Below are 23,882 nucleotides of genomic sequence, written 5' to 3' on the forward strand. Positions count from 1 at the left end.
TCTCACAACCCCCATATGCCATGTCTTGAAATATGCTGACAGACTCATTAAAGGTACATTTACATGGTAATACTTCTGACAGCCAACTTTCTAGCCTCACCCATAATTTTTTTGACTTTACAGCGTTCCCTGAAAGCATGGTGTCACAAGTGTAGAGAGGAGTAGTAGGACCAGCTGCCACCGGCCTGAAGAGAGATACATGAAATGAGAGTGAGATAAGGTAATTGACGGGGCGCTGTAATCTGTACGTCATTTCATTGAGTCTCCTCAGGACTTTGAATGGCCCCTCAAACCGCGGGCTCAGCTTCCGTCAGGGCAGGCGGAGGGGCAGGTCCTTCATGGAAAACCAGACACTGTCACCGGGGTGAAAGACTGGGGCCACACTTAGGTGACGATCGGCCTGCGCCTTCTGCCGGAGGACGACGGGCTGGAGATGGGTGTGCGCTGTGTTCCATACCTCCTCAGCGCGTGGGAACCATTCGTCCACTGCAGGAGCCTCGATCTGGCTCTAGTGCCTGGGTGCCAGGGCCGGCTGATACCCTAGAACACACTGAAATGGTGTGAGGTTAGTGAAGGAGTGACGGAGGGAGTAAGGCAGAAACGCAGCCCACTCCCCCGGCCGGTTGTGACAGTAAATAGGAAGGTACAGTGGCTTGCGAATGTATTCACCCCTTGGCATTTTTCTCTTTTTTCCTCCTTGCAACCTGGAATTAAAATAGATTTTTGATGGGTTTGTTTCATTTGATTTACACAAAATGCCTACCAATTTGAAGATGCAACACATTTTTTATTGTGAAACAAACAAAAAAATAAGACAAAAAAACTGAAAACTTGAGCATGCATAACTGTTTACCCCCCCAAAGTCAATACTTTGTAGAGCCACCAATTTCAGCAATTACAGCTGCAAGTCTCTTGGGGTATGTCTCTATAAGCTTGGCACATGTAGCAAAACTGCTCCAGCTCCTTCAAGTTGGATGAGTTCCGCTGGTGTACAGCAATCTTTAAGTCATACCACAGATTCTCAATTGGATTGAGGTCTGGGCTTTGACTAGGCCTTTCCAAGACATTGAAATGTTTCCCCTTAAACCACTCAAGTGTTGCTTTAGCAATATGTTTAGGGCCGTTGTCCTGCTGGAAGGTGAACCTCCGTCCCAGTCTCAAATCTTTGGAAGACTGAAACAGGTTTCCCTCTAGAATTTCCCTGTATTTAGTGCCTTCCATCATTCCTTCAATTCTGACCAGTTTCCCAGTCCCTGCCGATGAAAAACAAATGGTGTTCTCAGGGTGATGAGAGGTGTTGGGTTTGCGCCAGACATAGCGTTTTCCTTGATGGACAAAAAGCTCACCTTTTGTCTCCTCTGACCAGAGTACCTTCCCCATATGCTTGGGGAGTCTTCCACATACCTTTTGGCGAACACCAAACGTGTTTGCTTATTTTTTTCTTCAAGCAATTACTTTTTTCTTGGCTCTCTTCCGCAAAGCCCAGATCTGTGGAGTGTACGGCTTATTAAAGTGGTAATATGGACAGATACTCCAGTCTCCGCTGTGGAGCTTTGCAGCTCCTTCAGGGTTATCTTTGGTCTCTGTTGCCTCTCTGATTAATGCCCTCCTTGCCTGGTCCATGAGTTTTGGTGGACGGCCCTCTCTTGGCAGGTTTGTTGTGGTGCCATATTCTTTCCATTTTTTTAATAATAGATTTAATGGTGGTCCGTTGGATATTCTGATATTTTTTTAGAAGCCAACCCCAATCTGTACTTCTCCACAACTTTGTCCCTGAACTGTCTGGAGAGCTCCTTGGTCTTCATGGTGCAACTTGCTTGGTGGTGCCCCTTGCTTAGGGGTGTTGCAGACTCTGTGGCCTTTCAGAAAAGCTGTTTATATACTGAAATCATGTGACAGATAATATGACACTTAGATTGCATTGTATATCAAGGCCTACGTTCCAACTCACTGCCTCTTTGCTTGACATCATGGGAAAATCAAAAGAAGTCTGGTTCATCCTTGGGAGCAATTTCCAAACGCCTGAAGGTACCACGTTCATCTGTACAAACAATAGTACGCAAGTATAAACACAATGGGACCACACAGCCGTCGTACCGCTCAGGAAGGAGACTCCTAGAGATGAATTTACTTTGGTGCGAAAAGTGCAAATCAATCCCAGAACAACAGCAATGGACCTTGTGAAGATGCTGGAGGAAACAGATACAAAAGTATCTATATCCACAGTAAAACAAGTCCTATATCGACATAACCTGAAAGGCCGCTCAGCAAGGAAGAAGCCACTGCTCCAAAACCGCCATAAAAAAGCCAGACTACGGTTTGCAAACTGTACATGGGGACAAAGATCATACTTTTTGGAGAAATGTCCTCTGGTCTCATGAAACAAAAATAGAACTGTTTGGCCATAATGACCATCGTTATGTTAGGAGGAAAAAGGGGGAGGCTTGCAAGCCGAAGAAGACCATCCCAACCGTGAAGCACGGGGTGGCAGCATAATCTTGTGGGGGTGCTTTGCTGCAGGAGGGACTGGTGCACTTCACAAAATAGATAGCATCATGAGGTATGAAAATTATGTGGATATATTGAAGCAACATCTCAAGACATCAGGAAGTTAAAGCTTGGTCGTAAATGGGTCTTCCAAATGGACAATGACCCCAAGCATATTTTCAAAGTTGTGGCAAAATGGCGTAAGGACTACAAATAAAAAGGTATTTGAGTGGCCATCACAAAGCCCTGACCTCAATCCTATAGAAAATTTGTGGGCAGAACTGAAAAAGTGTGTGCGAGGCCTACAATCCTGATTCACTTACACCAGCTCTGCCTGGAGGAATGGGCCAAAATTCACCCAACTTATTGTGGGAAGCTTGTGGAAGGCGAAACGTTTGACCCAAGTTTAACAATTTAAAGGCAATGGTACCAAATACTAATTGAGTGTTTGTAAACTTCTGACACATTGGGAATGTGATGAAAGAAATTAAAGCTGAAATAAATCATTCTCTCTACTATTGTTGCGTTTATGCACTGAAGGTAGGTGAGGAGTCAAACGCAGGAGAGCAGCGATGTCAGTGAAGCATGTCCAAAAACACGGTACAGTACAATACCCCAAAACAACGCCCATGGCAAAGGGAACTAACAGTACTCCCGTAAGGCGCAAAAACACAACGCACCTTACTATAATAACCACACGCGAAATACACTGAGGAATGCCTCCACAAGCAACAAGAAAAATAATCCCGCACAAGCATAAGCGGGGAAACAAGGGTAAATATACACACAGAAATGAAAGCAAATGAGAACCAGGTGTGACAGAACCAAAGACAAAACAAACGGAAAAGGAAACATGGATCGGTGATGGCTAGTAGGCCGGCGAACCACCTTCGGTGGAAGTCTTTGACAGCTATTATTCTGACATTTCACATTCTCAAAATAAAGTGGTGATCCTAACTGACCTAAGACATTAAATGTCAGGAATTGTGAAAAACTGAGTTTAAATGTATTTGGCTAAGGTGTATGTAAACTTCCGACTTCAACTGAGGAGTGAAGGGCGTTTACCAGCAGCAGGTTCGGCAGCTGTGGCGATACAGGCCTTCTAGCTGACAACTGAGATTGTCAGTTGGATATGCTCTCTTCAAGGTTTTGTATATCTTACCTATCATATGAACATCCTTTTCTGACTCAAATATGATACCCTCAAGGTTGCTCTGATGTCCAAAAGATTTCAAATGGAAATGTTGTGATAGGTCACTTTTAAGTTGCTTGTATTTGAAAATATCTACATTGGTCAGTCCAAAATAGATTTTTAATTATGGTTTTTAATCATTATTGTATTTTATTGTTATTATTAATGTAGCCTATTTATGAATCTAAACCAGTTCTTTAATGTGCTAAATGTGTTTTGTTTCATTCTATTGAGACATTTTTGTTGACTAAATTAAGTTCGGTCAGTCTTTTTAATTGTGGGCTCCATATTTAGTTTAAGATAGGGCTATTCCCGCAGTCTCCGTTAAGGGTTGATTATTCTGTCACCTTGATATAATGGGATCGGGAGACAGGCGCAGGAATGCATAACAGGTTGTTTTTTTTGACCCAAATTACAGCATGCCATCTAAAGGCACGGGGACGACGACTAAACAAACACGCATACAAAACACAGGGTTGAAACCCAAACAAAAGAGCGAGGAGTACCTCAAAAAAATACACAGGGCGCACAATGATACCACACGGGACGAAACCCGTAATCATCTGCACATTATAAGTGGCATGAAAGCCAAAACAACACGGCACAGGTACTCACACGACCAACGGACATTGTAACAATAATCGACAGGACAATGGTGAACAAAGGGCACACTTATACAATTACTAATCAATGGGAATAGAGACCAGGTGTGCGTAATGACACAGTTCCGGAGGGATCCGTTACAATAGGTTATAAGTAGGCTTTTAGTAAAATAAATATAATTAGCCCATTGCTAATGTCATTAGTCATTTGTTGGGTACGGTGCTGCAGCACCCCCAGCACCCCTACTTCCCATGGCTATGGACGCTGTACTACAGTACTGTGTGATAGAATATACAAACAGTTCCAATTTGTTGCAAATGTTGCTGTACGTTATTGATAAACACTGAAATGATATTCAAATGACTCTAGGAACACACACTTCAAATCATCCATTTCCTGTAGGATTGGATGTAAACTACTTATAGTAGCCACTTTTCTGTTTTAGGTTTATCAGATCCTTATATTCCATTTACTTTAGGAATAAAAAAATAGTAGACTACAATTGATCCAGTTTCACTTCTTCAATTCCATTTCTTTGGAATCACAACTCCTACTGCCAGTTACATGAAATGTCCCCGAACAAACTGTCCTTAAACTCCAAGGTTGTTTTACTGAGGGGAATATCCATATGACTAATGTGCACATCCTAGATCTGAATGAATGAAATATTCTTATTAAATACTTTTTTCTTTACATAGTTGAATGTGCTGACAACAAAATCACAAAATTATCAATGGAAATCAAATGTATCAACCCATGGAGGTCTGCACCAGCATATGGTCTCACAAGGGGTCTGAGGATCTCATCTCGGTACCTAATGGCAGTCAGGCTACCTCTGGCGAGCACATGGAGGGCACATCAACGTCAACAAAACAAAGGAGTTGATTGTGGACTTCAGGAGACAGCAGATGGAGCACCCCTCTATCCACATTGAAGGGACGGCAGTGGAGAAGGTGGAAAGTTTTAAGTTCCTTGGCATACACATCACAAACAAACTGAAATGGTGCACCCACACAGACAGCGTTGTGAAGAAGGCGCAACAGCGCCTCTTCAACCTCTGGAGGCTGAAGAAATTTGGCTTGTCACCAAAAACCCTGACAAACCTTTACAGATGCACAATCGACAGCATCGTGTCAGGCTGTGTCACAGCCTGGTACGGCAACTGCACCGTCCTCAACCGCGATGGTCTCCAGAGGACCTTCCTGTGCAGTCTGCACAACGTGTCACCGGGGGCAAACTACCTGCCCTCCATGACACCTACAGCACCCGATGTCACAGGAAGGCCAAAAAGATCATCAAGGTCATCAACCACCCAGCCACTGCCTGTTCACACCGCTACCATCCAGAAGGTGAGGTCAGTACAGGTGCATCAAAGCTGGGACTGAGAGATTGAAAAACAGCTTCTCAAGGCCATCAGACTGCTAAACAGCAATCAATAACTCAGAGAAGCTGCTGCCTACATTGAGACCCAATCACTGGCCACTTGAATAAATGGCTCACTAGTCACTTTATAAAATGCATTCTAAATAATGCCACTATAATAATGTTTACATATCTTACATTACTCATGTCACATGTATATACTGTATTTTATACCATCTATTGCACCTTGCCTATGCCGCTCGGCCATCGCTCATCCATATACTTACATGTACATATTCTCATTCACCCCTTTAGATTTGTGTGTATTCGGCAGTTGTTGGGGAATTGTTCGATTTCTTGTTAGACATTACTGCACTGTCGCATTTCGCTACACTCGCATTAACATCTGCTAACCATGTGTATGTGTCAAATAACATTTGATTTGACTTGATTTAACAGAGATCAGGTTGATGATTCCTTCATGGTCTGTGCCATGTTTACGCTGTACCTCTTTAGTTCTTCTTCTTGCTAACAATGGCTTCTACGCCCCAAGACACACAATGGGAACGTTGAATTCATTGATTCATTTCTTTAGCAAAAGAATGAGGCACCATCTCACAATGTGAAACGTTAAACCCCATGTGACCTACTTGTTGCGTGTATGTACTGTACTGACATGTATGTACTGACGTGCACATACACATGTTTTTAAATTGTAGTTGTCCTGTACCTTTATGATGTATATACCTACTGTGTAGGATCCACAATGGCATTTCTAGAGCAATATGTGTGATCCAAACCAGGCAAATGGATCAGTGGCTTTACGTTATGTAAACGTTGAGACACCCATCAATCCTCAACTCTAATCACTATTATAAAACACAATAAAAGTGCACTTTTTGATCAATTGAGGTGTTGCCACACATGGGTATACAGGAAATACCCCATACTAACCTCCACCAACTTTATCAATCATGGTTACTGTTGTATCACCCGGAGCAGTTTGTCAAAGATCTCTACTTAATCATTCATCTCTTATCAGGGCTTTATCTGTGACCAATATATCAAAACCACGTTAGTCATCCTATAATTCTTATCAATATCTCAGCTACAGGACGTTCAGATTTCCAAATACTGTACTGCTCATATTGCTTCATTTCTTGCTGGCAGAAATACTTTGTGCTAAGAAGTACATTTATTTGACATATAAAATACAACAAAGTAAACATTCCTATAAAATCCCTATGTACACATATAAAACGCAACATTGTCAAGCTATTAAAAAAAACAATAATACTTCTGATTCAATTTTAGAAAATAAATACATGATATGAATTACATTTTCTGATATTTCTTTCAAAATCTTCAAAATTGCCATTGAGTATCTGTTTAACAGTACAAAATAAATCAAATATATTTTATGTACAAGTATTAGCTCAATAAGTGGTATCCTGTATACATATGGTTACTGTATGGTGTCCGTTTTAGGTCAGTATCATGGGTCCTTACGTCTATTATCACCAGAAAGCACAGCGATCACAGGAAATGCATGCCATCCCAGGAAATGAAAGTACCGTACACACCACCACACTCTTAGAAAAATGGTTCCAAAAGGGTTCTTCAGCTGTCCCAATAGGATAACTCTTTTTGGTTCCAAATATAACCCTTTTTGGTTCCATGTAGAACCATCGGAGGAAAGGGACAGTCGAAGAACCCTTAAAATACTGACATCTAAGAGTGTAGTTCTGGAACTAGAACTTGGTTTCTGGCTCTGAGACCTGGGGAGAGCAAAGAGATACTACTTTTAGTTTAGATTTTATTTTGTCAGCTCATCTTACTGTACTTTGTACCTAGAGTTTTATGAATGATCTGTACCTCCACATGAGTTGCAACATTACAATAGTTATTTTTTATTCATTATCATTTTGATTGCTGATGCCTATTCATTACAAATGTAGAAAAGACAATGACAAATAGATTTTATGGGTCTCAGTTACTTACATGCACAAATTTGTCCCTGCTACGCAAACTTGACACACCATTGCATTGGTTGCCATGGATAGTGGCTGTTGTTATAACCTGTAAGAAAACATGATACACAAGAATGAGACAAGTTCCTGTGAATGAACCGATGTGGGCCAAGATAAGGTTTGGCACCTCTTATTTAGTCTGTAAGGGTGGAAACATCAATAGATACATAGTATTTCTCTATAGGTAAATGTTATACCTTTTCGCAGACTTTTGTGTTTTCAGAGTTTACTGGATGTTTCTCTAGGATATGCAGCATGGCATCGTGGAGGGTCAGGAAAAACATGGACGACTTCACCTCGTCATCAAAGAACTTACAGCTGCGCAGTTTCTCCAGGATGTACTCTTTGGACACAAGGGACATATATCGTTAGATCAATCACCTTACCTCTATTTGTTTCAGAGTGATTGAATTCAGTGTTAAAGAGAAAACGGGAGAAGGAATGGATGGGACAGATGGCTTGTCTTAAACCAGGCTTACCGTCACATGCCACAATGTAGACCTCAACTTCAACCCGAATGAGCTCTTTGAGTGCCTATGGAACACAACAAAATATCAGTACCCGGCGAGTAGAAATACTCTGGTAAGATATACAATCATCCCCACAATCCCCAGGGTTGTAACGGAAGAGTTTTGTTTCACCGCTTTGAGTCCCTTGAGGGCAGAGATGTCGAGGAAGGAGACGGCTGAGAAGTCCAGGATCAGGCTGTGGACGTCTACTCTGGGGACTTGGATGTTGGCAGGAAGCTCAGAGTTCCAGTTCACCTGGACAGGAAGGTCCTTGAAGTCAGTGGGCTGGTCCAGTTCCTCCATGTTGCTCTCATCCTCAGACTCCTCAATGGGACCAGAGCTGGTGAGCAGTAGGCCTTTCTGCACCGGGAGAACCACAACATTACCACAACCTCTTATTGTGAAAACCTGACTACATGTAGAAGGGGATCTTTGGAGGTCACCCACCATTATGGGATGATGATTAATTTGTTTTTCATATACATGCAACCACAAGACCATTCTGATAAGGCATGTACGGGGACGACTGCCTATAGGTCCTGCAGCATGTGCTTGATGTCTGTTGATTTTGGATTGCTAAAAGTATGTTGTTGCCAGGTGTGAAACTAAAGTTTTAGGCTAGATGGATTTATGACATGCTTATGGCCATTTAGATGAAACTGTATGACACAGGAGGCTCTTGTAAAGTGTTAACGGGGTAACTTTGTGAGTGGAAGTTATCTTTTTATGTGTTTCTAAGGGCAACAGGTAAGTGCACCACTACTCACAGATGTCATCTGCAGCTCTCCTTTCTTTAGAAGTTTCCTGATCGTCCTCAGGGCTTTGTTTCTCTTCCTCAACACCCTCAAAGGGTTAAAGCCCACCTGAAAACACATCAAAGTCAAGTTGAACCCGAATTGGCAATTGCACACATGAAAGTAGGAGTCACTGTTACACATGGGCTTTATTGTGAATGGGGCATATTGTTTACCAGTGCCTTGGCCATCATACAGATCAAGGCTAAACTTTGTCTTATCTGCATGCGTTTAGTGTTTAGTAAGGTGCAAGGTAAACTGTAGTAACACCGATTTGTATGGGAACTATTGCTATACAACCTGGTAAACTATATTACCTCATACACTGAGGTGGTATTGACCTTCATGAGTTTATTTGATCATTCTTTATGACCTTTTTCCATTGGAACAAATCCAATGAGAAAATAAGATGTCTTAATAAGTACACCCATGAATAATTGTTGGCCCATGTCATGGAATTGTAAGGCCTACGTGTAAATGTGTTTGGTAGAATTCTTCATTTTACACGTCTAATTGTGTATAATTGCTTACTTACAGCTTCCACCAGCTTGCCTCGGAAAAAATCTATATTGGCAAAGAAGATGGGTGACGGTATCCTGAAGATCTTCACACCCTCTGGCTCATAGATCTGGAAAGAGATATATAAACAATAGAACAAGGGCCATGTGTAGACATACCATCGTCACAGTCTTGTAAGATGAAAAGATATTGGTGAGTGTCTTTAGTCCACATTACAGCTTACTCACACTCAGGTAATCCTTGCGGTCTTTGTAGATATCTGTTCCTGTGATATTGGCCAGGACACTGCAACGTGGGCTGGAATAGAATGTATGCAGAAATGTCACTATGACATTGTGTTCCAGGGTTGGGGTTAATTCTGAATTGAGTTGTGAATTGGTCTTTAATTCCAAATCAACTATTGAATTTGAACTGAACGTAAACTGGCTCCATCCCACAGGAAGCAGAATTAATATAATTTGAATTAAAGGAAGTAGAATTGAATTCCTTACATCATTACGCACATGTTTATTTTGACATCATGCATGGTTACTATGTTTAACAATTTCTTGAAACCTTTTTAAAACACATCCTCCTAAAAAGAGTGTTAAATAATTAACAGTGGTCTGGAAATATTCTAAGATCATTTCGTAGGTTGTCTGTAATAATTCATAATTCACTTACATGTTATTAAATATTTGGAAAAATTCATTTCCCACAATGCATTAAATATGAATACTAACATCTGAGTTATAATCCCATTTTTATTGATGGTATCTGTATTCTTTAGTAAGAGGTGGCAGATGTTTTGGGCAAAACATTTATCAAAGGAATGAGACTCATCTGTTTCTTGTCTCAGTTGAATTTATTTTAATTGCTTTGAATTCAATTATACTTCCTTTCATTACAATTAAATTCCAATTATGCTTCCTGTGGGGTGTGACCAATTTACATTTGAATCTCAATTCTTAGATTGAATTGAATCAAATTCTGAAATGTCGAATTAACCCCAACCCTGGTGTGTCCACCTCCTAATAACATTGAAAACTGACAAAGAATAAACAAAGACACAAGTTCAACTTTTTTGTTAGGAATTTTGAGATTTGTGCCCATACTCACAACTGAGCCCTGAAGACAACGGTGAGCAGCTCGATCCCTAGACCTACAGCCAGCCCCAGATCCAGCCCCAACAGGATGGAAGCCAGGCAGGTCACCACCCACACCACCTGGATAAAGACATGGAGGGGAAGCAAGACAGGGGGATGCAGGATGGAAGGGATTGGAGGAAATATGAGTTCATTATCACAGTTGGTAAAGACATCATTGCTTGTTTCCATTTTAAGTGCAGTTCAGTGGGAGTGTCTCAGAAGACTCACACAGTCGGGCCGGTCTCTCCTCCACAGGTGAGGGACTTCTCTGATCTGCATCAACATCCCCTTCAGGTTGACTATGACCACCGCCCCCAGCACCGACTGTCAACACAGAGGGAAAAGGTCAGGCAATGACATCTTTGATGATCAGTCACAAGACTTCCATCTAAATTCCAGTGCTCTTATCAACTTCATACAGAGTGATTCATTCCGTAATGTCCTAATCTTAGATGTTAAGTCCCCTATATGGGGGACGTTGAGAGGTTATGGACTGGTTCTTTGTATGTCTATTTAGGCGGAAATCAAAATGTTTCCCTATCACTCAACTCCTAAAGTCAATTACATTGTAAATACTGAGTGAGTTTTACCTTTGGGAGTGGCTCCAATAAGAACCCGATAGCCAAGGTGACGACCATCACGATGAGCGCTGACAGTAGCCCAGCAATCTGAAATGAAGTAACACTTTATTTTACTCACATTTGGCTATTCACAAAACAACTACAGATAAGCACTTTTTAAGCAGTGTTTCCCTTTGATATATTTCATAAATTACAATTATTTATTAACTTGGTACATTGTAACTCTGAGTCAATTCTTTCATTCCTCGCTATGTACTGTAGGTCACGAGTCACGACAAACTACATCACATTCTCTCCCCCATTTGTGCAATTCTATCTGGTTTGGACTATGATAAGTTATCAGTCAATATTACACCAAAGATAGAGAGACCCAAACAGGTCAATAGTTCATAACGTTTACAGCTACATCTCTTGGATAAAGAACTTGTACAGGAAGGAACTCTAAGTATGGTTGTGTGTCTGTATTCTCAGATAGCCTCTTGGTTTAGTAGTTTACCTGGGTTTTACCACCTGTACTCTCCTGTACCGCACTCCTGGAGAGAGCTGTACTTGCTGCAAACGACTTAAAGGCTGCTCCAATGATGTTACTGGCCCCAAAAGCTATCAGCTCCTAGAGAGCAAAACAAGGACAAATACATGTTTTTGAACTGTTGATATTAGTTCAAGTCTTATGTTGATAGTTTGTATTAGGCTGACAACCCTCATTCACAAGCAACAATAAACACATTTTTCCGTACCACCTCGGCTTCCAACCCCTCCTCCTAATGTTCTGGTTTTGGGACCCACCTGATTTCCGTCTATAATGTAATCGTGTTTGACTGAGTAGACCTTGGCGACAGAGAAGGCTACAGCAAAGCCCACTATGGCCATGGGGAACGCCTCAACAGCAGTCTGCCCGAAGATCTGCATGTTCGGGGCCATAGGTGACTCATACCTAACATATTGAGAGGGAGAGATATTGTTAGATTCTTTTCCCATCTATTCTCAGCCATTTTAACATGCAGCAAACATCTTTTTACATGTGCTTACCCCAATGGAATACGGCCGACAACATCAACTTTATAAATCACCTGGAAGTTGAATGCATAGGAAACGCCACAAGCGATGACAGTCTGCGAAAGTCATTACCAAAATAAATTTATCAGTTATTAGCAGGACAAATGCAATCTGGTGATAAAACAGTATATTTCAAGAGAATCTGGTTACCTTGCCAACTTTTACACAAAGCTGTGACACACTGCAGGCTTTTAGTACATCAAAATAAGTTCATGTATTTTCCTACAATTCACCTGATTGTCCTCATCTGCCGTACTGTGAGTCAGTGTGAGAATAAAATATCAATACTGTACGTTTCACAAAAGCTGTCTCCTTGCTACTTTGGATCAATACACTCTTAGAAAAAAGGGTTCCAAAAGGGTTCTTTGGCTGTCCCCATAGGAGAACCCTTTTTGGTTCCGGGTAGAACTCTTTTTGGTTCCAGGTAGAACCATCTATGTAAAAGGTTATACATGGAAACCTGTAACCAAAAAGGGTTCTTCAAAGGGTTATCCTATAGGGACAGCCGAAGGACCCTTTTAGGTTCTAGATAGCAAGTTGTTTTCCAAGAGTGTACCAAGATAGGAACAAGGGAGTGACTGTTCAGAATAAGAATAACAATGCTTTCCGATGCTTATCTGTGATAATATGATCTGTACTTTGTGCAAGTACATACTCATATTCAAATTTATATTAAATAGTGAGACACATCTACATAAACAGTGCCCTGTATGACGATGCCTTTTTCTTTTCTCTTAGAAGAAAAGGTGTTATCTAGAACCTAAAATGGTTCTTCGGCTGTCCCCGTAGGATAACCCTTTGTAGAACCCTTTTAGGTTCCAGGTAGAACCCTTTTCTTTTCAGATAAAACCCATCGGGTTCTTTTTTCTAAGAGTTTAAATTCAGTGGTGCCCCGTATGAGGCTGGTTCTCGCCACAATGTTTCCCAATTCTTATGTGTGTATTATCTGTGTACGCATAGAGCTGAAGCCCAGGTTGTGATGACATAGTGCACACAGTACCACTCACCATGATAACCTCTATGGGGATGGGAACAGGCAGCTTGGCTTTGTATCTATCGTTGATCTCCTTCACTATGAACACCACCCCCATGATCAGTATGGATGTCACCAGGTCACACACGTTGGTCTTCTCGATCTGGACAAAGATCTTCTCCAGGGTCTGAGGAAGATGTCAGTTAATATTGATGACAGTAATGATGACAGTTACAGGGTGTGAGAGTTCAGTCAGAGGTCTCTACACCAAGCCATGACTCATGAATTATAGCTTTTTCTGAAATATTGGGGGCACTTGAGGAATACCTGTGCTTAACTGTGTAAGATAAGATGAGACAATGAGACACTTGTTTATCTTATCAACAGTGTTATTCCTCAGAGCTACAGAAACAGATCAGATATGAGGGATAAGATATGAGGGAGTTAATGTTGTAGCTAAGTCATTGCATATTTGGATATCAGTAGATAAAAATCATACTGTTGCATTGAAAGACATGTGACCTCATCCTGTCTCTCTTCCTGGACTCACATAAACGATGGACAGGGGTCCACTGAGTCCCGGCACCACCAGGCCCAACACGAACTTCAGCTGGGACACCAGGATGTGGACAGCAGCCGCGGTGGTGAACCCAGACACCAGCGTGTCTGACAGGTACATGACGATGAAGCCTACCTGCAGCAGACCCATGGCCAGCTGGGAGAGAAGCAGAGGACTCATGTTAGAATATGGGAGATCACGTCCATAGATAGAGAGAGGGAGTCATTGTTCATTTTAGATTCAGATTACAGAGAGATATGAGTAATGTACAGTACATGAGTGATAATGCTGCGGTAATGATGGTGTTTTACCTGCATTATCCCCATGAGGAAGGTGACAGAGGCGGCCACCATTACTCTCTGCTCGTCGCTGGTCAGCCCCTCAAACCCAGTGATGTTGACTGGGGGGCCTTCGTCAGGCACAAGCCTCGTCACCACTGCACCCACCATGAGGCTCAGAACAGGGAACGCCCCTGGAGTGAGTGGGGTAAGGAGAAAGAGAGAGGAAGTGAAGATGAGGAAGCAGTGGATGGAAAGTGGAGAGGTGGGCAGAGAGAAGGCGGTAAGTACAGTAAAAAGGTGTGATAGCTTGTGATGGTCAGAGCAAAACACTGTACACGCATACACACACACACACACACATGCACAGTACTTACCTACTGAGATATGTCTGGAAGTGCCAAGGAAGAAGTAGATGATCACTGGGAAGAAGGCAGTGAAGAGTCCGTACCATGGAGGGAGGGAGGCCAGCAGGGAGTATGCTAGACCTGTCAATCAAACAAAAACAATGAACAACAGTTTACAGTGCATGTTAAATAACTCCACCATAAGTCACAGGAGACTACGACAGCATTCAAGAGTCATCGTGATTCAGGTGTTTTAAGTATCTATTGACTTTTCTGTGTGTCAATGCTAATACTGTGACAATAATGCCTGCTAATAAAGATATGTTACCATCTCTTCTTTTATTAATATGTGTCTAGGACCAGATAATATATTTTAGGTGATACCACTATCGGACCTGATTTCCATTCCGTAAAACCATAGTTCATCAATATTGTTACTTTATTTTCTTTCAATGATCAATGTTGATGTTTTTGGGACGTTAATGAGGTCTACAGTTCTTTATCAAATGATTTCTCAAAAAGTGCTCTAGGAACTGCTTTGATAGATCTGAAGATGCACACTGGTTGATTGAGGTGGGTTAGAGTGGGTGTTAGCTTCACCTTGTAGAACAGCTACCAGTCCAGTGCTGACCCCAGATACAATATCACTCAGCAACCATTCTTTCAGCTGGTAGATTCTCATCCAACCAATGAAAGGCAGCAGAGAGAGCGCTGCGTTCTTAGCACGCTTGAGGTCACAACTACAGTTAACACACACACCATTTTTAGTTAGTCTCCACAGGCATGATTTACTAATAGTTCATAACATCTAAGCATCTTTATGCACAACGTTTAGACATACAGTATATAGGATGATAGGGCTGATCTTTAAACTAGATGTATGCTTTTGAAGGAAAAGTTACCATATCTTTAAGCAAACTAAAGGCAATCAGGGCATCTCAGGTAAAATGTCATGTGGGCCCACTAGTCCACACCAAAGAAAGACTAAACTACTAAAGTGAATTGAGTGGTAATAACTAGATGAAGGGCTAGATTCAATCCGTTCTGTCTTAACCGGAAATAACCTACGACTGCATAACAGTTTAATTGTTTTTATTTCAGCATGTCTGAGGTGTAACTGCATTAGAGCTGTCAAATCAGCAAACGACTTCTGTCAGTTTACCTGTCGCAGACATTGCCATTGGATGTGCTGAGTCGCATGAATTATAATCCCAAGCAGCCCTGTTACTGGAATGGGTGTTGTAATAATCTACACCTCCAATAGGCTGATCTAAATCAGAAGGATTTCTTTGAATGATATTATTTATTTTAGCCTATACTTTACAGTTCCAAACTAAACGCGAGTGGGACGGGTGTGGCTTCGTGACAATGACCACAGGAGCAGCCCCTCACCTATTTGACAGCTCTTAATGCAGTTACACGTCCGACACCGCCAAAATACCAGCTATGCGGAGTGTCTGCTATTGCCAGTTGATTGAATCTACACAGAAGTTTTGCGTCCATGCACTGCAGCCTATCATAAGGCTACCTTCAGTGTTACACAAAACAACACAAGCAAAACAACAGAAGAAACTTGATTGATTCTTACGTGAAGTACTGCTTGACGTGGTGCCGCAGGGTCTTATGGTGCCTGTGGATCTTCTCATGTTCGTCTGCGAAGGCGTCCTCTGAGTAGAGTGGCCTGGCGACCACATACTGCTTCATCTTTACCCTCTACTTCTCGTTGAGTGGTGCGGCACCTGTTCCTCACAGGGTCTCTGAGACCCATCAATCACATTTTAGTACAGGTTCCTGTCATATCTTTCCCTCCTGCCTTTGAAAGTACCTTGACACAGACAATTACTGTGGAGCTGCTGCACAACAAAGGCGCAACTACAGTCACACACTAACTAACTACATCAGCCTGTGTCATTAGTGTCACAGCTCTGTGATGTCCAGTGGACCAGCTGCGACTGGCATGGCTGGGCAGGGCCTGTGCTGCCTGTCAGCGTTGACCTGGTTAGAGTGGTCTGGGTTCAATAAGGATCGTGATACCATTATAATACACGGGATAACTAGGAAAGGTTGTCCTATTTTACAAAGAGTTTTAACTAAAGGTAATACGAACAAAAAAAATACTCTTAAGAAAGTGTTAGGTCACCAACTGCCACAGACGACTGCCACAATCGATCTATCTTTAATAGTAATAAATTATAAGCAAGGTACTAAAATAATGCATAACACTAACACTTACCTGACTAGTTTATTTGTGTACGCAGCTTCAGTGTATCCAAACTTTGCCTGTCTTTCTCTCTCTTTCTCTCTGCACAGAGGAACACCCCGAGATTATCTAGGACCCTTGGGAATGTTGCCATCCATAAATCCATCCATAAATCCTCTCTCCCGGGTTGCTTATCGTTCTTAACTGTAATTATTAACAGCAATTATGATGCAGTCATCACACGCCAGCCCTGCCTTATCCTTGACCATTGTTCTTATTGATAAATGCCCTGGCACATTGCCTCAACTTTCAATGATGAATGAGTGTGTCTGAGAACCCCACTCATGGGCAGGGTGGGGAGGACTGAACAGTGGTCGTGGCTGTACACTGGAGATCAGTGGACGTTTCATGGTAGCTGTTCAGGTTAGGGTTGAGGTTAAACATGGATGAGTATGAAGAGGGGTAACAGTACTACTATACAATAATATCCCGCTCTCAACTTTCAAGCTGGCTGTAACGGCCGTTGATGGAAGAAGGTGAGGACCAAGGTGCAGCGTGGTACGTGTTCATCTTTTATCATGAATTGAACACTGAATGGAAAAACAACAAAAGAGAATGAACAAAACCGAAACAGTTCTGTCTGGTACAGAATACAAAAACAGAAAACAACTACCCACAATCACAGGTGGGAACAGGCTACCTAAGTATGGTTGACAGCTGCCTCTGATACCAGGCCAAAACACATAGAAATACAACACACAGAACAAAACATAGAATGAAAAACATAGAATGCCCACCCCAACTCACGCCCTGACCAAACCAAAATAGAGACATAAAAAAGGAACTAAGGTCAGGACGTGACAGTACCCCACCCCCCCAAAGGTGCGGCCTCCGGCCGCAAAACGTGAACCTGTAGGGGAGGGTCTTGGTGGGCATTTCACTGCGGTGGCGGCTCTGGTGCGGGACGTAGACCCACTCCACCTTAGTCTTGGCCCACTTAGGTGGCACCTCTGGAGTGGCGACCCTCGCTGCCGACCCCGAACTGGGGACCCTTACAGCGGGCCCCGAATAGGCGGGAGACTCTGGCGGCGCCGGACAGGTGGGAGACTCTGACGGCGCCGGACAGGCGGGCGGCTCTGGCGGTACCGGACTGACGGGCGGCTCTGGCGGCTTCGGACAGACGGGCGGCTCTGGCGGCTCCGGACAGACGGGCGGCTCTGGCAGCTCCGGACAGACGGGCGGCTCTGACGGCTCTGGACAGACGGGTAGCTCTGGCGGCTCCGGACAGACAGGTGGCTCTGGAGGCTCCGGACAGAAGGGGAGACATACAGGTGGCCTCCTCCTTGGCCAAGGCGCCGGATGCATTGGGCCGTGGAGGCGCACTGGAGGTCTCGAGCAACGAGCCTGCACAACCTGTCCTGGCTGGATACCCCCTGTAGCCCAGCAAGTGCGGAGAGTTGGAACTGGCCGCACTGGGCTGTGCTGGCGAACCGGGGACACTGTGCGTAGGGCTGGTGCCGTATAACCCGGGCCGAGGAGACGCACTGGAGACCAGATGCGCTGAGCCGGCATCATCCCTCCTGGCTCGATGCCCACTCTAGCCCGGCCGATTCGAGGAGCTGCGATGTAGCGCACCGGGCTATGCGTGCGCACTATGGACACCGTGCGCTTCACCGCATAACACGGTGCCTGCCCGTTCACTCTCTCGCCACGGTAAGCATGGGGAGTTGGCTCAGGTCTCCTACCTGACGCCGCCAATCTCCCCGTGTGCCAAAATTCTGGGGCTGCCTCTCGTGCACGTTACCTTGAGCCAATTGCTCGTAGTGTCGCCGCTCCGCTCTAGCTGCCTCCAGCTTCTCTTTCGGACGGCGATACTCTCCCGGCTGTGCCCAGGGTCCCTTGCCGTCCAATATTTCCTCCCATGTCCAGGAGTCCATTACACGCTGCTTGGTCCTTTGGTGGTGGGTAGTTCTGTAACGGCCGTTAATGGAAGAAGGTGAGGACCAAGGTGCAGCGTGGTACGTGTTCATCTTTTATTATGAATTGAACACTGAATGGAAAAACAACAAAAGAATACAGAATACAAAAACAGAAAACAACTACCCACAAACACAGGTGGGAACAGGCTACCTAAGTATGGTTCTCAATCAGAGACAATGATTGACAGCTGCCTCTGATTGGGAACCATACCATAGAAATACAACACACAGAACAAAACATAGAATGAAAAACATAGAATGCCCACCCCAACTCACGCCCTGACCAAACCAAAATAGAGACATAAAAAAGGAACTAAGGTCAGGATGTGACACTGGCTAATGTTGTGAGATTCATTGCAGCGACACAAAAGGGATATTACTGTTCATCTGGGGTTGGGGTATCAGTGCAGGGGATGTCTTGTTGTACTTAACAGTAGGTCTTACATGAAGCCTATCTAAAGCACCCATCTGAAGAAATTCAAGAATAACAATGTAAAAATATAATAGTAATTGTTTTGTCCAGACTGTTATGACCCAATTTCATCATATCTACAGTACATGCTGACCACTTGTGTCAAACAAAGGCCTACAGCATACTAATTTACAGCCTATCTATATACACCATACATCAGGGGTCCTTAATTACATCAGACACAGGACAATTTATTCTTGAGTGAATGGTCGAGAGGTTGGAACATAGTCATAAATAATTTATACACTGCAAATTTACCCAAAGAAGCCCAAACAGATTTAGTATTTGACAAAAACATAATAATTTCAAACCTTGATTACATTGGGATACGATCACATATTCCTCTCTAGTTATGCTTGGGAATACTTGGGAACAGATTTCCTAACCACAGGCGGCTCTATGAAAACATATTACATTGACCCAGATCTTGTTGTGTGACTAGTTGATAAGCTACAGGTATATCTGCTTTATGTTATCATCACAGTTTTATCACAGTAAAATAGTACATGTTTTTGTTGGCTTTCAATGCTGCATTCCAGTCAAGTGAAAATAGCATGTCTGTGGGAATGACCTCACAGGTGTGTGTGTGTGTGTGTGTGTGTGTGTGTGTGTGTGTGTGTGTGTGTGTGTGTGTGTGTGTGTGTACAATATGTGCACGTGTGTGTAGGGGAAGGTTACTTAATTCTCTGTTTTTACTGTATATTTATTACTTACAGTACCCAAAGAAACATATTTGGGGTGTATGTTTCACAGGTTGATGTTTCTTGTCATGAATATTGCCCTGGAGGCAGAACTGAGAGATTTCCTCTAGATGGGCCAGCTGCAAAATTGTCTTTATTGTAAAAATCCATAAAAACAAAAATGATGGTTAGGATTCAAATCTGATTGTATGACTTTGTGACTGTGCCAGCTGGTGACCACTAGTGCCTCCAGAACAAAAAACGCGTCTGTTTTGTTTACATTTGTTTACATTTAATCAAGATAGAGTCTCCTAAATCAAAAGAAACACATCCTCATATTAACATGATGTTCTTGCCTTGTCATGCTGTTTGTTACAGATCGGGCCTTTGTCCTTCAAGGCTTTGATGTGTGTTGTCAGATTTGTAATGGCTGATGAAGGCTGGATCGCTCCGTTAACGACTACAAGGACAAACAGTTTCCACTGACTCCCTATTACTGCCCTTTCCACTCATAAAGGCAGATTAAAGAAAAGAACGGCCTCTCACAGAGCAAGGTGAACTGAGTGACTTGGTTGTGACCCATTTTGACAGTGATGTGATTGAGGTATGTGAAGAATTATTAATATAACTGTTTAAAAACTATTTGTGATGGTCTGTCTGCATTTGAGGTTTTTGTGTGTAGGATTTTGCAAGTAAGTAATTGAAAAGTACAATTATTTTTGAGTCGTCATATGTGAATACAATTGGCTTGTACAATACTACAATAAAGTACATGAAATAAAGCACAATAAATAAACATGTCTCATATATGAATGAACATACTTTCTTATGTATCATTTAGTGAGTATTCAAATAGTCCGTAAATCATTGAATCAATGAATCACTCCTGATAGGAGCTTGGCATGGCCTACACAACATAATAATAACAATAGAACAACCAATAAACAGTGCGGTAGTATTCAGCAGAGAAAACTGAGAACCTTTTACATTGTGATGATAAACAACAAAGAAACGATGTATGTCAGGTTGTCCCCAGGAACAGGTTCCATATGGGATAATCCTAGCAACTGTAACAATTCACAGCCACTGGTGGAGATCAGAACACAATAAACCCACTCTTCAAAGACACAATTATGTAACAATCTCACACCCAAGACATGGTTTATAAAGTTAACAGTTTAAAAATGAAAGCAGATCAGGTGATGGATGCTCTAAGCCCCATTGATACCTGGTGCTGACATGAGTCCTTTGTTCTGATCTTGTCTACATTCTGATTGTGCCCATGTTTCCAGAAATGTGTCGACACATGGCATTAAAATATGTCTGTTACCTGTCCCCTGTGTCTGCATTGTGACCAAATGTTCTGGTCCCTTCCTTTATGTAAATGATCTCACAACTATGTTTGCAAAATGCTATTCATTTATTTATTGTTGGACACATATTGATGTAATCAGTCAACGGTGCCACCTGTCAATGATTTTATAGGGTGGGAAAAATGATGATTTAAATGGTTTCTGTCCAGATCTGTCTACACTTGTAAGATATCCAGACACAATGTGTGTCTGACTACCAGAGGTGGACAGGATGATATGATCACAATCAGATCACAATGTGTGTCTGACTACCAGAGGTGGACAGGATGATATGATCACAATCAGATCACAATGTGTGTCTGACTACCAGAGGTGGACAGGATGATATGATCACAATCAGATCACAATGTGTGTCTGACTACCAGAGGTGGACAGGATGATATGATCACAATGTGTGTCTGACTACCAGAGGTGGACAGGATGATATGATCACAATGTGTGTCTGACTACCAGAGGTGGACAGGATGATATGATCACAATGTGTGTCTGACTACCAGAGGTGGACAGGATGATATGATCCCAATGTGTGTCTGACTACCAGAGGTGGACAGGATGATATGATCACAATGTGTGTCTGACTACCAGAGGTGGACAGGATGATATGATCCCAATGTGTGTCTGACTACCAGAGGTGGACAGGATGATATGATCACAATGTGTGTCTGACTACCAGAGGTGGACAGGATGATATGATCACAATGTGTGTCTGACTACCAGAGGTGGACAGGATGATATGATCACAATGTGTGTCTGACTACCAGAGGTGGACAGGATGATATGATCACAATGTGTCTTTTGATTTTCTACCCCTGTCTAAAAAATGTGGGAACAAACAGAACGTGGACAAGATCAGGACAAAGCTAGAACCAGGTATAAATGCAGCTATCGTTTCACAATCATTAAGAATGGAGCAACCTGTACATACTGAAACAGTAACCTGCTTATAGAAAGAACACCTTGATCTGAATAGATGCAGCAGTCAAATAGTGAGGTAGTTGCTCACTGAAATAGGCTGAATCTGATAAAAAGGTGTGTGTGAGTCTTACAGTAGTGACTATGTTAGAGACTGAACGGGAAGCAATACGTATTTTTAAAGCTGGCTTTACACTAATCAACCCACTGTACAAGTTCTTGCCTTTCCCATCTAGTAAGACTGTACTCCCCCAAGTGATAAAATGAAACATAACTCTTAAAAACAAGTGTTGAATAAACCTTATTTGAGAACCATGTTCAGACTCACTCAGCCACTGTAGTCCAATGTGGTGAAGAATGAATGCCGTTTGTGTGTGTGTGTGTGTGTGTGTGTGTGTGTGTGTGTGTGTGTGTGTGTGTGTGTGTGTGTGTGTGTGTGTGTGTGTGTGTGTGAAGAGGATGTGTACCTACGGTGATAAATGCCTTTACACAGTGCTCCAGTAGGCGCCAGATTTGAAAACAAAGTAAACATCATCCCACAATTAGTAACACAGCACTATCAAGCTTACTTCACAGTAACCCACACAGGAACATCAGGGGAATGCTAGGGCCGTAATCTGCACAAACAACTCATACCTCGCACATGGCCAGAGGCAGATAAGGATATTTTGATTAACTGGGAAAGGAAATATGACACTAAATGTAATATTCCACAAAGCTTTAAATGCTTGCAGTCCATATTTAGACATGATTGAAAGAAAAACAGCTTTACAGTTCTGCTCTTGGTATTGCTAGAACACGTTTCTTACAACAGTCTAGTCTGCCTTTTATTGTGATGAGTTGATGGCTGAGAACGCAACGTTGCATCATTCATCTCTTAATGGCCTTAATAAAAAACAAGCAACCAAACCCTTTAATCCAAAGAGGAAGCAGCGAAGCAAAAGGTTTTACTCCGCCAAAAATATGTCCCCGAAAATAAACCAATGAAGTGAGGAATTTTTGTATCGAATTTGGTCAACAAAAAATAGAATTGATCATTTACTACGTGACACTTATTTGATTGAATAGAAGTTTCATAATGGTTAGAATGCAAGCTACGCAAAAACAACTTTATATCGGAGTTGTGCCTGTTGTCAGAGATACACTCATCATGGATATTAGTATGGACATTGCCATTGAGGGCTTTCACCATTTTACAGTAATCAACTGGGTGGGGATTCCTATGAGTTGGGTGGCCTCAAACTCCTTGCTCCAGCTGAACACTTACTCCACGCCCACGGATGTTATTTTCTTCTCTAAAAAAATGGACTACTTTAAAATGTAGATTGCTTCAATGGCGCTGCCCATGCTGGTACAGACTCTATGATTGCACAAATACAAAGATCACTCTTCTATCTAGCTCTATGGCCTGTTGTTCACACACTTATCTACTCTCTCATTGGCTAGAATGGTCTCACCTGATCTCGCCGCCTTCTGCCTGCCTTCCATCTTTGAGGACATGTATTTCCATTGTTAGAGCAGTCACTTGAATATCTTGTCAATATAATAGACAATCTTTGTTTAAACACACTTCAACTTTTCCTGTATGTCATCACTTCCTGTGCAGGGAATGGGTCGAGGAGAAGAAGTCTGTGAAGGGATCTGAGATGTAGTACCACTCTTGTTTCTGGACTCCATTTAACTAAGTAGGTCACAAATAAAACAGAAGTGTCTCGTCTTCCCTCTTCCGGGTTCACGGGAGTGCCCATCTCAGGAGGGAGGAAACTGAGTGCTTATAACACAGATCAACTGCGACTGCACGGATGAGCAGGACTTCTGTATTCATGCATTTGTTCTTCTGAAAGCCCTC

General features: G+C 42.6%; 1 protein-coding gene across 1 annotated transcript; it reads right to left on the reverse strand.

Annotated features, from left to right (window-relative positions):
* Positions 1-6,820: 6,820 nt before the first annotated feature.
* LOC118936373 (chloride anion exchanger) lies at positions 6,821-16,802 on the reverse strand. The gene is made up of 21 exons (XM_036944752.2): positions 16,651-16,802; positions 16,006-16,174; positions 15,018-15,157; positions 14,448-14,558; positions 14,104-14,264; positions 13,784-13,948; positions 13,268-13,420; positions 12,234-12,316; positions 11,991-12,138; positions 11,701-11,814; positions 11,214-11,291; positions 10,852-10,947; positions 10,595-10,701; positions 9,724-9,793; positions 9,513-9,605; positions 8,951-9,046; positions 8,316-8,543; positions 8,154-8,208; positions 7,872-8,017; positions 7,646-7,723; positions 6,821-7,422 (listed from the first exon to the last, which is right to left on the reverse strand). Exons 2-21 carry the CDS (start codon positions 16,119-16,121, stop codon positions 7,396-7,398), a joined length of 2,265 nt encoding a protein of 754 aa, XP_036800647.2. The 5' UTR covers positions 16,122-16,174; positions 16,651-16,802; the 3' UTR covers positions 6,821-7,395.
* Positions 16,803-23,882: the final 7,080 nt, after the last annotated feature.

This window comes from Oncorhynchus mykiss, chromosome 15 (genome assembly GCF_057628025.1).
Source record: "Oncorhynchus mykiss isolate SJ-2025 chromosome 15, ASM5762802v1, whole genome shotgun sequence".
NCBI lineage: Eukaryota > Metazoa > Chordata > Actinopteri > Salmoniformes > Salmonidae > Oncorhynchus > Oncorhynchus mykiss.

Excerpts from the sequence above, each read along its gene's own strand:
- LOC118936373 (XM_036944752.2), bottom strand. The coding sequence starts at position 16,121 with ATGAAGCAGTATGTGGTCGCCAGGCCACTCTACTCAGAGGACGCCTTC. Across the intron at positions 13,949-14,103 it reads TCCTCATGGGGATAATGCAG|CTGGCCATGGGTCTGCTGCA; the intron begins GTAAAACACCAT and ends CTTCTCTCCCAG. Across the intron at positions 7,724-7,871 it reads ACACAAAAGTCTGCGAAAAG|GTTATAACAACAGCCACTAT; the intron begins GTATAACATTTA and ends GTTTTCTTACAG.